This window comes from Neophocaena asiaeorientalis, unplaced genomic scaffold (assembly GCF_003031525.2).
Source record: "Neophocaena asiaeorientalis asiaeorientalis breed wild unplaced genomic scaffold, Neophocaena_asiaeorientalis_V1.1 scaffold240, whole genome shotgun sequence".
Lineage (NCBI taxonomy): Eukaryota > Metazoa > Chordata > Mammalia > Artiodactyla > Phocoenidae > Neophocaena > Neophocaena asiaeorientalis.
Genome location: NW_020185331.1, coordinates 7,627,008 through 7,643,651, shown reverse-complemented (window position 1 = coordinate 7,643,651; position 16,644 = coordinate 7,627,008). Strand labels below are relative to the sequence as shown.

General features: G+C 44.1%; 1 protein-coding gene across 1 annotated transcript in view; it reads right to left on the bottom strand.

The window, feature by feature from the left end:
- Positions 1-16,644, bottom strand: part of SORCS3 (sortilin related VPS10 domain containing receptor 3) — a 590,148-nt gene that overhangs the window by 99,325 nt on the left and 474,179 nt on the right. Inside the window, exons 8-9 of the mRNA XM_024734978.1 lie at positions 9,368-9,457; positions 342-521 (exon numbers count right to left, since the gene is read on the bottom strand). Coding sequence (XP_024590746.1) covers positions 342-521; positions 9,368-9,457 — 270 coding nt within the window. The remainder of the gene's footprint in view (positions 1-341; positions 522-9,367; positions 9,458-16,644) is intronic.

Here is a 16,644-nt window from a genome sequence, read left to right as displayed (position 1 = left end):
GACTTGAAAAAAGTACTTAAGAGATCGCTGAAGTCAAGTACCTTCACTTCTGGGCTGTAACCCTGCTCATACACATAAGACATTGACTTTAGCTCCCATTTGTTGAAGGCTTATTGAGTCAACCACCACACTAGATGCTTTACAAACATTATCCCTCATTCTCACAACAATCTCATTAGATCAATATTTTATCCCCATTTTACAGGTGAGGGAACTGAGAAGGTAAGTCCCTTTCCCAAAGTTACAACTGCTAAGTGTACAGCTGAGATCTGAATTCAGGACTACCTGACTCCAATGCTTGTGTTCATACTGTCAAAACTCATGAAATCTTGGCTACATACCTCATACAATTCAATAATGATGTTTCCCATCAGACCTCTGCTGCTCTTGATGTTCTCCATGGCCAGGGTGAAGTAGATCCCACGTGTGTCTGAGATGTAGAGGTTGTACGTGTCATTCTGGTTCCATTCCTGGACAGCTGCGAACACTTGGTTCTCATTGGTACTAATGATGTGCATGTCCTATAAGAAGATGGAAGGCCTGTAAGGCAGCAGATCTTCATACCTCCTTGCCCGTTGAGACCCAGAGTAATTACCATGACTTATGAAACGGCTGAGGAAAAGCTTGAGTTATAGGCAATGTTGAACAATTCTGTGTCAGGCCAAGGCTATAAATTATAAGCTTCACGATTTCTGTTACTTACTAAGTGACAGTAAGATGGGTGTAAGGGGCTTTGGTGGGTATGATTTTCCCTGGCTTCAAGGGATTTATCCACTTTCTTTTTTTTTTTTTAGATGTTGAGGGTAGGAGTTTATTAATTAATTCATTTATTTTTGCTGGGTTGGGTCTTCGTTTCTGTGCGAGGGCTTTCTCTAGTTGTGGCAAACGGGGGCCACTCTTCATCACGGCGCGCGGGCCTCTCACTGTCGCGCCCTCTCCCATTGCGGAGCACAGGCTCCAGACGCACAGGCTCAGTAGTTGTGGCTCACGGGCCTGGTTGCTCCACGGCATGTGGGATAATCCCAGACCAGGGCTCAAACCCGTGTCCCCTGCATTAACAGGCAGATTCTCAACCACTGCACCACCAGGGAAGCCCCCACTTTCATTTTTTATTTTTATAACTGAAAGTTGGTCTTTGCTGACAGAGACATACAACCTTGCAAGAGGAAACCCACACGTGCAAAAATGACAGGTCCTATCCCTTCATTAGATCTTCATTCATGAAGGTAACGGTTTTCACGTCTTTCTTTGGAATCTCCAGATGGGGATTGCAAGAAGGGTGGCACAGAGGCATAGCCGATGGGTGGGGCTCTGGGCTTCCAACTCTGCTGGAAACAGAGCAGCACTACTGAGATCTGTTATGTCCTGGAGTTCTGTGTAATATTTTAGGAGTAAAAGGTGAGGGGGGTTCTGCTGCTAATACAGTAATGTTTGAAAACCACAGATATACAGGTAAGGATACTCACTCTAGAATTTAGTGTTCTGGGTCATAATATAAGCTCTGCTATAAATCAGCTGTATGATATTGGATGCGTCAGTTTCCCTGAGCTTCCATTTTCTCACTGAAAGAGTGAAGAGGTTGGGCCACCAATAAAAATAGCTAACATTTGGGCACATTCTAAGTCATCTAAATGTATTATTTCAATTTAAAAAATCCAATAATTCTACAGTGGAGGTCGTATGATTATTCCTGTTTTACTGAGGAGTAAACTAAGACACGCAGAGCTTTACCAACTTGCTTCAGGTTATGTAACTCGTTAAGTAGCCAAACCATGTTTTGACCTCTGTGATATGACTCTAACCTAATTGTTAGCTTCTAACTATTTGTATATACAGCCCCTAAATCAGAAGTTGCAAACCAATGACCCATGAAATGAATATGAATCACAATTGTTTGGTTTCACCATAACCTCTATCAAATACCTGAAAATGTAGTATTTTAGGTAGAGTCAGCACTCATTGGAGTCTTAGCCCTACATACCTATGATCTGCCCTTATATATTACTGTTAACTTCTTGGTCCCTGAAGCCACTTTAGTTTGTATTCCTGGACTCGGTCATTTCTAAAATTAAATCTAAGAGTTCAGAATTCAAAATCGTTTATAAAAGCCAGTTTGCATATGTGGCTGGGCACTGTACAAAGATTACCACAACCTCAAGTCATTACCTAAGGAACGTACACTGTCAGGAAGAAATGTTAGCCTGGATAGGTATCGGACTAAATAAAAGCAATTTTAAAAATGTATAACTATACAGGTGTATATGCCAAAGAATAATATCATCCCAGGAAAGCAAAAAGAGAGGCACCCTTGTCACTGTGGCCAAAAGCACTGGTAATAGGGACACAGGCAAGTGGAGTGACAGTAAGTAAATAACTAGGGTGGATCTAGCCTTCACCTTATTTGACAACCCTTCCCAGAAATGGTTTCAACAAAAAAAGGAGGCAGCAATGTTTCTAACGTCAGAACCGTGCAGAGCTCCTCCATGCCAGTTGTACAAAGAAGCAAACTCATCTGGACAGCTGGGAGGGGGCAAAGGTGACAAAGTGAGCTCTGGATCTTTCATTGGAGATTCTCTGTCAGATCTCAGCCTCTAGCCTTGGACTCCCTAGGTCACCTTGACTGAGACCTCATTTGCTCATTTGTGCTTTCACACCTTGTAGAATTACAGGTTCCTGCTGAGGTGCCTGAAAATGGAAATAAGGCTTACTCTTAAAAACCATGTGATGGGGCTTCCCTGGTGGCACAGTGGTTGAGAGTCCGCCTGCCGATGCACGGGACATGGGTTCGTGCCCCGGTATGGGAGGATACCACATGCCGCGGAGCGGCTGGGCCCGTGAGCCATGGCTGCTGAGCCTGCGCGTCCGGAGCCTGTGCTCCGCAACGGGAGAGGCCACAACAGTGAGAGGCCTGCATACCGCAAAAAAAAAAAAAAAACAAAACAAACCATGTGAGGAAATCATGTTGTGTAGGGTGGAATGAAAGCCCAAGAATCCAGTAGGAGGGGAAATAGCAGCTGCAGGAAATACGGATTTAATTCACTTTACCTGTTAAAAATGCAACAGAAATGCCTGGCTTTCCCCGGATGTTTTGGTCATAAAAATGAATGAGCTAAGTTATTTTAGACTAAACTAATGTAAAAGAAGTGAGGGGGGAAAAAACCAACTTAAAACGCTGGGGCATGGTCAGCATTAGAGGCAGCCAGATTTGCTGTGAGTACATCTTAGTTTAGACCTGCACTGGGACTATGTTACCTGGTGAGCAGGTATTCCAGGCTCTAGGATGAGAGACTACTCTCTAGTATATAGAATTATGGGATGTCCACTTGAGAAATCCTTAATTTATCAAAGTCACTTAGCTAATAAATTATATTACTAAGATTTGAACCTAAGACTATCTGAATAAAGAGGCTAAACTCCTTACCAGTGGGGGTATAATTCGGTGTGTATCAAAGTGACCTGGAGATCCTAATAGCATGCAGACTCATGGGTCCCAATGCCTGAGACTCTGAGTCATTATGTCTGGCTGTGGAGCCTTAGATTCTGCCACCTGAGCAAGCCCTCCAGGTGATTCTAGTGCATGCAATCTAGGGAATCACTTTTTGAAAAACTCTGAACTACGTGCCCTCTCTCCTAATAGGTCTTAGAGTTGAATAGGGGTCAGCCAATAACGAGAATATTAAGTCTTCCAGAACAAAGAAAAGCATCATTAGTTAAAAATGGTGCTATAGGAATCTGAATGACAATGAAGCTTATTTCTTTCATCTTGCTACCCTAATTTAACTCCAAAGCATGTGTCACTTCCTTATTAAAACAATTATAAATAACACTGCCCCTACATCCTCCCAATACAGTCACTAGGGAGAATCATGGTCGCTTTTTGAAAATCTAAACCTATGACTTCCTAGGTGAACAACAGTATAAATACTTCCGTGTTATTGAAACATTTTCTTGTAATTCGGGCCTAATGTAACTCCATTCATTACAGAAACACCTATGTTATCACACATTTGCCATGTGCCAAACACCATATATAAATACAGACGGGAACAAAACGTAGAACCTGACCTCAAGAATATGCCCATCTGGTGGTGGAGACATCACAGACTCAGGTGGCCTTTTGTGAACTTGACTAAGGACTACAACAGACGTACCGAAAACGGTGAACAAAGGCTTACAGGTGGGAGACAGGTGGAGTATTCAAGGGAATGTATGGAACTTGGAATAACCTGAAGGCAATATTCCTCTGAGGGAGGTGAGGATAGACAGCGGCCACGTCATAAGGGGTTCTGTATGGCACACCGAAGTTCTACCCTGAAAGGAAGTACAAAGCTGACACAAGATTTGAAGCAGGAGAAAGGGAGGATTAGAGTTGGTTAATTAATGCATAGATTTTGTTGAAGATGATCAAGTTCATTACATGGTAATATCCAATGTGGAAGCATTGTGAAGAGTGGATTTAAACGGGGCAATGCTAGAAGGTAGGGAGAAGGCTTAAAAGGTCATCGCAACTATCTAGGCAGTAATAACACAAGGGCCTGAACTGAAGAAGTAGATTCTCTATGAGAACTCTATGAAATGAAATTGTGAGATATTAAGGAGGTAGAATCTACAGAAGGGAGGACATATCCTGAATATCTCAGATACCTGAATAACAAAATTTTCTGCTTTTTATTTAGAGTATTCATTACAATCAAAATTAACAATCACTTCTATAATTATTTGTGTGATATCTGCCTCTCTCATTAGACTATGATGAGTTCTCAGATGGCAGACACTATGCCTCTCTTATTTGTCACTTTATTTTTAGTGCTTACCAGAGTATCTAGCACATGGTAGACATCCAACAATAGTTTACTGAGTAAATAAATGGAGTAAGTAAATAAATGGAGTAAGTAAATAAAAGGAGGAGATATAAGGGCCAAAAGATAGAGACTCTGAGCTCAGTTGTTAAACGGGTTCTTTAAGGGAATGTACCTCGAATAGGCAGTTAACGATATAGTTCAGAGTTTAATGGAGAGATATCTGCTGGGGCTGTGGATACAGGAGTCATCAGTGTGAAGAGAAGGGATGAGGTCACTCAGGAACCATGAAGAATGCAACGGGAATTTAGGAACATCACCACTTCAGGGATGGCAAGGGAAGGGGATCCAGAAAAGGAAACCAGGAGTAAAACACTGCCAAAGGGAAGAGTATCAAGGGTGGATTTTTTTTCCCCAACAGTGTCAGATGCTCCAGAGAGTTTAAAAAAAAAAAAACCAAAAGATAAAGATGTAGAGACGTCTAATTGGATTTGGCATGCAGGTAGCCACTGGTTACAATGGCTGGCAGATTTTTTTTTGTTGTTGTTGTACGTGGGCCTCTCACTGCTGTGGCCTCTCCCGTTGCGGAGCACAGGCTCCGGACGCGCAGGCTCAGCGGCCATGGCTCACGGGCCCAGCCGCTCCGCGGCATGTGGGATCTCCCCGGACCGGGGCACAAACCCGCGTCCCCTGCATCGGCAGGCGGATTCTCAACCACTGCGCCACCAGGGAAGCCCCCAGCTAGCAGATTTTTAACGGGACAGTGGAGAGATGGATGTGGGAGAGCTGAGGGCAACTAGCAACAGGTTCAAGAGTGAATAGAAAATGAGAAAAGAGGTTAAAACTACAGATAACTCTTTAAGAAGAGAGGCCATGACACAGCAAGGAAGGATAAATCAGTATTCGGGGAAATGTAAAAATTAAGGACAATTTTCCTAAGGAAATTAAGGAAAGGTTAACATTACTGTCATTATCATTGTAATAAACTCTAAAACATACTTCCCCCTGTTCTCTTTCATTATCCAAAGTGGGATTAACCGTATTCTACTGTCAAAAACAAACCCAGACTCAGGTAAGGAGAGAGCTGATTGGAAAAGACTATTGGAATAGGGGGAACACTCCGATCAAAGTATCTGCAAGCACCTCAGGGTGAAGGCAGAAAAGAATTACTCGTATTGGGAGAAGTAAAGCAAGGCTAGAATGAACTGCGGGGAGTGGGGTAAGGAGTAGTTAAACAGGAAATTGTTTTCCTTAGGGTCAAGCGATTCTCTTAAGGAGAAAACCCAGACTTAAGTCCCGTCCAGTCAAATTAGCAGGCATTTCGTCCAGGTTGGTCAGTGGGGACAAACAGTTCAGTGAATCATTTCTGAGACAAAGAACAGGAATCTGGTCTTGCCAGAGGTAAATACGGGGCACATATAAGAGAAGGGGAGTTCTTCGCAGTAAGCCATATCCAGGAACACAAAAGGGTGGGGGGATTTCTTAAATGTTGCTGTTTCCAGGAGCTCGGGGCTCAAGTCAAGCTCAACGTCGTTACCGCCAAACTGAGCTCTGTACAGAAACAAACAAACCAACACGAAACAATTTTTTCTCTTGCAGAAATGACAGAGTAGTGAGTTAAGAACAAGTCCAGAATCTAAGAGGCAAGAGGAGGTCTTTGAGACTCAGAGGGGTCCAGTGAGGCAGAGCAAGAGCGGCCTGGGACACGACCCCACCCCACGAGGAACTCGCCCAACAGGCTAAGAGCGTCAGTAGTATTTCCCCTGGAACACAATCACTGCTTAGACTTGCCCAGCACTTTACACTTTACCAACAACGAGCCATTTGCTGCATCCTTACAACTTTGCCATATGGAATGGTATTAATGATGCCCATTCTACAGATGAGAAGACCTGGGCTCATAGACGAGCAGCAGGCAGAGCTGGAATGAAAGCCCTGGGTTTCTGATCTTGAGCTCCATCTCCTTTTCCCCGAGGCTGCCATGGCTTCTGTCATCTCTCTCCAAGCCCTCCGCAGGTGCGTGCTTTACACGGCCATCGGCCTGAGACTCAGCGCCAGCCCAATGCCCAGGGGCTGGGTTATTGAGGACTCAGCCCAAGGCTGCTGCTCTTCATAATGTTACTCTTTATTAATCGCCTTCATCTCCTTCCTTGCAAAACACTCTGAAGCCATGGAGTGCCCCAGGAGAGTGTATTCTGAACGGTCAGCTGGGAGTAGAGGTGGGAGGGCCGTGATGATGGGCAGATTTGCCGTGTTTCTGTTTCTAAGCAAGATGCCCAGCAGCAACTGCAGCACAACGTGGAACAGCAACAACTTGCTTAAAAGCCATTTCCGGGGCTTCCCTGGTGGCGCAGTGGTTGAGAGTCCGCCTGACGATGCAGGGGACACGGGTTCGTGCCCCGGTCCGGGAAGAACCCACATGCCGCGGAGCGGCTGGGCCCGTGAGCCATGGCCGCTGGGCCTGCGCGTCCGCAGCCTGTGCTCCGCAACAGGAGAGGCCACAGCAGTGAGAGGCCCGCGTACCGCAAAAAAAAAAAAAAAAAAAAAGCCATTTCCGTTTCTAAACGATGGAAATCACCAATCTCCCTCCACCCACTCCGTGCTCACCTCCTCGGCCCAGGCTATGAAAACCCAGCCAAGGCCGACGAATAAAGGGGATCGATAACCATCCAGCTATCTTCACGACAGCCCTCATGTTAATGAGAAGCTGTTCCGGATGAAGTTCTATCAGAGGGGCTGCACGGATGGTAGTCTACCACAGTAAACTGCCATGGGGTTGCTAATCAGTGATGGAGTGTTCTAGGGTTGTGATTGATGCCAGGCTTCATTTATCCCCACCTGCAGCCACATTGCCCAGGGCAGCAAACTGTTTGCTTTTCTGAGAAGTTTAAAAATACATGAAACAGGCACACATACAAGAGGCAAAACGGGCCCTACATGGAGAATGTGGTTTGGAAAGTTCCTGAAACTCTTTTCCTGGGTCAATACACGGAAATCACCAGGTTGCTGCTAAGGGTCATTCTCCTTTAGAAAGAACATGGTCACGAACTTCCTCGTCTTCTGCAAGCAGGGATACCTCTTTCCTGCTTGGGTTTAGAATACCTGATGGGTACATCCTGCAAGCGTAGTCCTATACAATGGGCCTAGAAAGCCAATCACAGGGACATTAGAGAAAATGAGAAATTAATGCCCATGGCCCCTGCGGCTACTTCCCATGGTCCCTGCGAACCTCATCAGCCTCTCCACCTCTCTCTGTGCAACCCAGTCTCTCAATATAGTTTTCCAGTTTGTTAAATGAACCATACTCTCTCTCAAAATCGGGCCAGTATATGTATTTTCTACCAGCTTCCCGAACACTTGCTTGCAGGGTTAACTCCTTATCTGTCTTGAATCAACTTAAGCATCACTTTCTTTAGGAAACTCGTCTTCTCTACCCATATTTGGTGAGCTCCAACTATCACGTCACAATGGCCCTTGAACTTCCGTACCTATAATACTCCCTACACCCACAGTTGCTTGTTCAGTGTCTCTTCTCTACCAGAATACAAGCTCCATTAAGGCAGGGAACGTTTGTATCTTATTTACCACTCTAACCACAGAGCTTAGTTCAGTGCCTGGCGCACAGTAAAAACTTAAATGGAAGAAAGAATAGATCGAGGGGTGAATAAATGAAGGAACAAATGAATGAATGGGTACGTGCATGCTTATATGAATAGGTGAATGTATAAAAGCAACCAGGGGTAGGCGGTTACCCACCTTCTTACCCCATAATCCCTACTACCTCTGTACTCATTTCGCCTTTCATGATACGTTTCCTAGCACCAACTGAGAGATCCAAGTCTTTGTACCATTACATTTGATACATGTCCAACCTGAGACTTTGCTTCTTTGCAGCCTTAATAGGTGATGCAACTAAAGCCCTCCCACATTCATACCAAGGTTCTAAGATCTGTCTCCTCCCAGAAGCCATTGTTCACAGGGGATGAGGTCCACAGAGTAAGTTTTATGATTTTCCAATACAGGAGTTAAAATGCCATGATTTGATATTAATTTTATAGTAAATTATTCCTTTTTAATTACTCATAGTGGCAGAAGGGAGTGGAAATACAGGCAGTGCATTTATATTTAGCATTGAAGAGTAGAGAAAAGCAAGAAAGCCATGAGACTAACCTGTCCGCATCTATCTATCTATCTATCTACCTATGGTTTCTGCCTGGACCATTCTAAGCCTGGCCCTCTACTTGTCAATAAGGCCCTGGTGAAAGGGAGGGGCCCTCAGAAGAGATTGCAAAGCTAGTGTTCCTTTCACTACCAGTCCTGGGAAATGACCCAAGATTATATCGGATGTTTGAATCATAGGAAATCAAAGCTCTTGCCTGTGTACCCTGCTGAGAGGGGAACACAGAACCCAGATTCAGCGACATCAGCAGAGGCTAAACCCCACAGTGGTTAAGTGCGGCTGAATGCCAGCTGTCTCCCAGGCAGGGATCAAACCTTCTGCAGCCCAATGAGGCAGCCTCTCCCCACCCCTTTATCTGGCGGGACCCAGGGGAGCAGGTGGTGCGTACCTTGGGCAGCGAGTACTTGGGCAGCTTTATCTGAGTGAAGGCTTCTCTTCGGTAAGACACGTAGTAGCTGGCTCTTCCGCCAGTTGTAACCTGTATCGTGGGGAAAACACAAAAGGTCAGATGGGGCTACGGATCACGGCACAAGGTGGAAAGCAGTAGCCTCTCCATCAACAGCCACAGGAGGTTTGTAACAGCCTTTTAGGGAATACTCCCTGTTGGCTTTGATCCTCCAACCCCACAGTGCCCTGAGTCGCTCCTGTGGCAAGCACTTAGACAATAAGTGAGTAATTCCAACGGTCTTCCCCTGAGGCTGGCAATGTCTGTGAGAGCAGGGGCTCTGTACTCTGTGACGGTGTTCTGAATACATACACACTTAATAAATATTTTCAACTGAAAACAGAGAAGCTACTGATGTCTGCTGTACCCATGATCTATATATTCTTTTTTTCAACAGCTTTTCATCCACTGCAATGATGACATGATTGTCAAAGAAAATTTGTTCTGTATCTGAACAATTACCACTGCTCAAAGCCTTATTACTTTGAAATTAATTTCACTTCCTCTCTGAGCACAATTATTTTCCTTCCTATTTACAAATCCACGCACTGAACAGACATTTACTGATTCTTTCCATGTGTTAGTTCATTAAAGGCATCAAAAGTCAGAGAAAGAACTCTGGATTTGAAAGTCAGAAATCTTATATCTGAGTCTCAGTTCTACTAGCTCATGGCAGGGGGAGTCAACATCTGAAACCTCACTTGGCAACAGATGGATTCTTAGAGGAACCTGGAAACCACTCCAAGAAAGGGTCCCCTGGCCTGGGCTTGCTGGAAAGTCTCGCCAACATGGCATAGCTCTGCAGATGGCTGCTCTTGGCCCAATTATCCTAACTCAGGGGAAATTAATATTCACAGGAGAAGACAACATAGGCTGCTCAGAGAAAATAACAGGAGGACAGTAGCAACCAGGCTGCTGTGCTGAGGAAGCAATCACTGGAAGCCCAGGCTCCTGCAGAAGATAGGCCAGTCCCCTGACCCTGGTCCAACCCTAGTGCCCACCCACAGCGGCTGCTGGGAGCAGGGGGCGTATAACTTCTCTACTGAAAGCCACCCATCGCTCCTCACTCTTAAGAGATGGCATTTCCCGTGGCTCTCTCTTGACCTGCGCAGACTGCAAGCCCACAAAGCAGGCCCCACAAGCTGCCAGGTAGAACAGATGTTCAAGTCAGTGTGAAGGCAGAACCTTGGAAAAAACTTGGTGCAAAGTCTTAGGCTTTGAACCAAGAGGAGAGACTGGTTCCCCCCTGATGGTCACTGCTATCCTTACATCTCTATTTTCTAATTAGAATCACTCGTATCTTGTATTCCAAGACTTTTTTTTTTTATAAGACATCTGTTCTGAATCTATATTGTTCTGTGTTGGCTTAGAGATGGGGTGTTGACAGATTAAGACCAATGAGTCGATGTAGTCTTTTGTTTTTCTTTTTAAAATACATCTCAACTACATAGAATCAGATTCAAATGTAACCCTTGGTTCTAAGCACAGTCACCATGAGTCCTGGCATGATCCTATATGCTCCTTTAATCTGGCTTTATTTTTAATTATAAAACCAACACATATAAACGTACCTGCAAACCCAAGAACTAGATCAGTAGTTTTTAAACTTCAGCATGCATCAGGATCGCCCAGAAAGCTTGTTAAAACTCAGACTGCTGGGCCCCACCCACAGAGCCTCTGATTCAATCAGTCTGGGATGAGGTCCAAGAATTGTCTTTTCTAATAAGTTCTAGATGATGCTGATGCTGGTCTGGGGACCACACTTGGAGCAGCACAGAACAAGAACTTCAGTGCCAAATGACAAATACCTCTATGCCTCTGTGCTCCTCACCTGTCCTGACCCATGCCTCCCTCTGAGATGTAGCCACTTCCCTGAATTTTGTGTTTACAGTGATAATAAAGTCTTTTTAAAATTAAGGTGAAATTCATACAGCATCAAATTAACCATTTTAAAGTGTACAATTCGGTGGCATTTAGAAACTTCACAATGTTGTATGACCACCACCCCTGACATAGTTCTAAATCATTTGCATCATCCCCACCCAAGAAGACCTTTTACCCAGTGATAAAGTTTTTAATCCCCCAAATATATCCTCTGGTCTCCCATCACGTGCTTGACAATCAGCTCTCCACAGAACATCCCGAAGTTCACCAACCTCACCCTTAGTGAATTAGACCTGTGTCAGAATCCCGTGACTAATGCTGGCCAGAGGTCAGCAATTAAAAGCAGCCTTTCCCCCGAAGACCCAGTCACCTCCACAGGGAACAAGATGACAGCACCACCAGGCTTCTTATCAGCACCACAGAGCAAGGTAGGGCCCCCTGGGGTTTCTAACTTACCAAGGGCCAAAGGAGAACAGAGTGGTCTCCTTGATAGGGTCCTGCTGACCTGACCCTGGAACTCAGCCCAGCCATGCCTGTATGGCCCTGTGCAAGCACAGATTCTCTCTCTCTCACACACATACACACACACACACACGCACGCACACACACGCATGCACACACAGAAGCTCACACACACAACCTGGGAGAGTTTCTGCTTAAATAAAGCATGAAGATGGAATTACACTTCAGAACTACCATGGGATAATCTAAAATATTAATGGGCTGCACGAAGGCCAAGGAGCCCAGAGGTTCCCCAGTACCTCTGATGCCACAGCATCCTGCAGCGACATCAAGCTGGCTCCTGCAGCTCTGCCTCTGTCCTGGCTGTCCACTCTCTGTACTGCAGAAAGCTCAGTGTAAGGCCCCGGAGTTCACGGAAGGGTTGTGGATGCCACCGATTCATTATAACTTCTCCCTCCTCTCATCTCCTGAATTTTGCTATTTCCATTTCTATAGCACTTTCAACATTTACTCTTGTGGTGTACATATACCTATAATGATCCCTCCATGTCTTATTATAAGGGTGTAACTTCTTGATTACTAAGTAATGTTGGTCTCACGGCAGGCAATCAGTGGATGCATGATGATAAAAAAAAATGATAAAACTGTCATCAATTGGGTTCATCTACCACGCTCCAGAACCTCCCTTACATAAATTATCTAGTTTAACCCCACTGACAACGCTGCAGAGTCTATAAGATATGGAATGACTTGCCCAAGATAAGAACCTAGTAGAGATTGGCTCGAAACCTGTTCTCCTCGTCCTGTGACTGAGACAAATCCTCTATTCACCTTACTCATGTCAACAACTGTAACATTTCCTTAATTCCAACATCTTTAAGAAAATTTTTTAAAATCTCTGTAATTGACTTGTGTGTATATGCTTGTGTTTCCTCATATTCCCAGAGAATCAGCCATGACATTGACACTGCATCTTAAAAATGATGTCTTCTTAGAAGAGAAGTGAGGTAATAAAAACAAGAGGAATAGTAATCACCATGCAGTGAGAAAACACATTACGTGGAAGATGCTACAGTAAGCAGTTTATAAATCATACTTCATTTGTACTTATATATATACATATATATATTCCTGACATGTAGAGAAAAAAAAAATATATATATATATGCTCTACAGGTCAGGACATTGAGGCTGAGAGAGGTCACTAATTTGCCCAACATCATACAGCCTTTCATTGTCCCAGCCACTGTACAACTCCAGCCTACGCTTAAAAATTTACCTAGGAATGAGCACACCTCCAAAGAGGCAGGCATAGGGCAGAAAGTCAATACTTACTGACTGAACGATGAATTGTGATCCATTCGCTTAAACAGAGAGCCTCTGAGTTCGATTTTCTCCATTGTTTAGTGACTACACGGTGGCTGTAGAGAAGAACTCTATCCCTGCCCAGTCCCTGCTGGTCACAGGGACTTATCTCCAAATAGAAGTTTTAGCATATTCCCCCTTGGGAGCAGAGTCCTCCCAGTGCTGGAATGATACCAGCCTAGTGCCTTTGCTGCCTCTCCGCTATTATTTGTGTGGTCCTCTGGCAATCACACAAGGAAGGAATAAAGTTTAGCACCTATTAATCTATTTTGATGAACTTTTCTCTTCCTTACAAGCAAATTTGCTGGCACTGCAAATCCCAGAGATTATTACTACTTTCCCTTTCAGTGACACCTTTTATTTTACATTTGATGGATGTCATCCAATTATTTGCTCTGGGACCATCAGTCATGCTAAACACAAAATTAGCTGGGCCTCTTCCTTACTAATGACTGGCTCGTTAATCTGATTTTCTGGATTTCCATTTTACAGGTTTAATTGGGCTCCTGGCCAGTGAAAATGATTCCTTTGGACAAATACATTGGCCGTTAAACACATCTGTCTCCGCTGACTTGTTCCCACGCCTGCCGTAACCAAGTCTGAACTGACATCTCCTATATTTTTGTCACTTCTCCTTGCTTCTAGATGATGACTTGCCCTGCAGGAGAGAGAGAAATCTGCCCCCCAAAATGGAACCAGAGGGCCTTGAGTCATATTGAGCCTGCTTCTTCCACAGATAGAAAGAAGAGAACTTCTAATGTCTCTAGAATTCACAAGTGGGCACAGGTAATCTGAAAAGCAGAAACTAATATTTTCAAATATCTATCATGTGATGAGTGCTTTAGGTCCACAATACTATTCAATATCCACAATAATTATTGCTGTTATTATTGTTAAAACTATTATTAGTACCCTACAAGGTAAAAGGATCGATAATATAACGTTTTTTTAGCGTTTATTAAATACCAAGCACTATTCTTCTGTATGTACCAGCTTTCTGCTTTATGGTCAGAGGAGAAATTGAGGCATAGAGAACTTATACAACATACTCAAAGACACACAGCAAGCAACTGGTGGAACTGGAATTTGAACCCAAGTCTATCTGACTGCGAAGTTTACGCTGGTCCCTCAGACTACGTGAGGTTTCCAAACCTCTCTATGGAAGGGAATGGATCCCAGGTCATTCAGTTCTCAATTTCCTGGATAAGATGCCCACCAGCAAGGCAGATCTTTCTCTGGTAGGGTTCATGTCAATTTCCCAGCCCTGAGAAATCAATGCGCTATTGTTGCACAGGAGTGAATAGTTCTGCTATTGAAATTGGTGAATAAGAGGGGCTATAATGGAAATAAATTCAGCTTACACCAGAGCTGCTGCCCTCATAGGAAGTGACATTTAGAAGCTTTTCCAGCTAGAGGACCTTGCTGGGTCCAGTACGATGTGAAGAATCTGTCCAAGCCAAGAGAAATGAGCATCTTTATAGGCAGACGTTAGTTATTGCTCACACAGCCCTTGCATTGTTTCCTCCTCCTTAAAAAACGGGAGGGAACAGCTGAGTGCTATCATGCACAATTAACTTTTCCAATTTCTTTGCTCATTAATTCTATTCAGATTATTTAAAATAAGGCTTGATGTTGTTAGGCCTTTCTCTTCCTCTCCACCTACATAATTCCTTTAAAGATCATATTTCTTCTTTAAGAACAAAGAAACAGGCTTCTGACTACCGGGCCATAGGAGTCAATAAACAGCCATGGGTCTCATTAGGATGCAGCTTTAAGTGTCAGGATGGCTTCTACGTGGCAGGTTATGTCGTCTCTGTCATCTTGAGTTCATTTTCTGAAAGCGCTCTGCTAAGGCACTACACTATGTGTCTGAATCAAACCTGTGTTCAGCATTTAGAACAAGACACCGATCAGCAAGCCATCTCCTCTGCTAGACTGTTTGATGCTGAAGTTAGTGTTTGTCAAACTGGTGCTTGCTCGTTTTAGGTCCTAGAGGCTCTGGGCTATTAATGCAATATGCAGTTTTATCTGCCTGTTTCTAGAAAGAGTGGATCTAATGCCTACCACGACACTCCTGCTGAGGCTGAACCTCTTTGAAACAGATTTGCCCATAAAATTCTTTATCGGGCCCCTAACATAGCCCCAAAATAGCTTTACCAAGAATAGATTTGGGATAAGATAGTTGACGTGAAGCCAATATTGCCCTCTCCCTCTTTGTATGAGGGATGTGTGTGTGTGTGTGTGTGTGTGTGTGTGTGTGTGTGCGCGCGTGTGCTTGTAGGGCCGGTGTTGGACGGAAGACGTGTACTGAGGTTGCCAGCGCACTATTGGCCAAAAAATACTGACAAATCAACTTCCACTTTCACCAGTCCTGCCAAGAGACTTCTTGGGGCCTTCACTGCCTATGGGGAATGCTAGTAAGGTAGAGAAAAGGTGATGAGTTAGAAAAGCATGGGACCAAGGCCATGTCTAGATCTAGACCACACAAACAAGAAGAACCAGTAGGCCTGAGTCTCTGAGGCTGTTTTTTCAAATAAAGGAGCTGGGCTTGATAAGTTTCCAATTACATATTTTCAAAGAAGACTCTTCCGGTTTTGAAGCACTCTAGCACATTGGTTGGGATCCCAGACTTGTGTTTGAATTCTGCTTCTGCCATTTGCTGGTTTGGTGACCCTGAACAGGTAATTTAGCCTTCCCAATTTTTTCTTCTGGAAAATGGAGACATTAAGGCTACCTAATGACACGTTATCACGAGGAATGAATCTACCATGGCATGTAAAGAGTTTTAGCCCTATACCTGACACGTCCTAAGTACTCAATGCATATTACCTGTCCCTGCTGAACTAGAGGCACAGATGCCTGTATCAGTCTAATATCTTAGAGGACTTAGGGTGACTGACCATAAGAGTTCATATGTAAACTGGAGGCTGTTCAGGAAGTGTCAGGGTTGCCACATGGGCTACCTGGTCGGAATCAACCAGGGATAGAACACTGAAATTCTTCTTGTTGCCCTCAGCAAGGATGACTTTGTAGAGAAGACCACCTATGGAGACCACAAAGTCAACGTGTTTTGTGCCAGAGATCGGACCATTAAGCAGCTGCAAGTCTTATCTTCATGTTTTAGCTTTTACAATTTAAAAGGAAGGGAAGAAGTTCTTGGGATGCCCACTTGACCCTGCAAAATGGAAGTTCATTGTCTTTCCTCTGCTAGTTTTGTTGGGGGATAAAAAGGCAAAGAAAGTAAGTGCAGCAATAAAAAAAGAACTGATATGGATTTGAATTGCCATCCTGGAGTATAAAATTTGGAAGCGTTCGAACACTCCCAGTTAATATAATAACAGATAAAAAGCTAAAACAGAGACAGTCTATGTTGAGTTCTAGATCAGGATGCCAGAGCTTCACAGAAAAAGGAAACACTACCCATGGAAACCTTAAAGACAAATGTTAAAACTTCCTGTCAAAACACCTCCCCTGCTTCTTCTTTCACAAATGTCCCTGTTTCTTGTGCA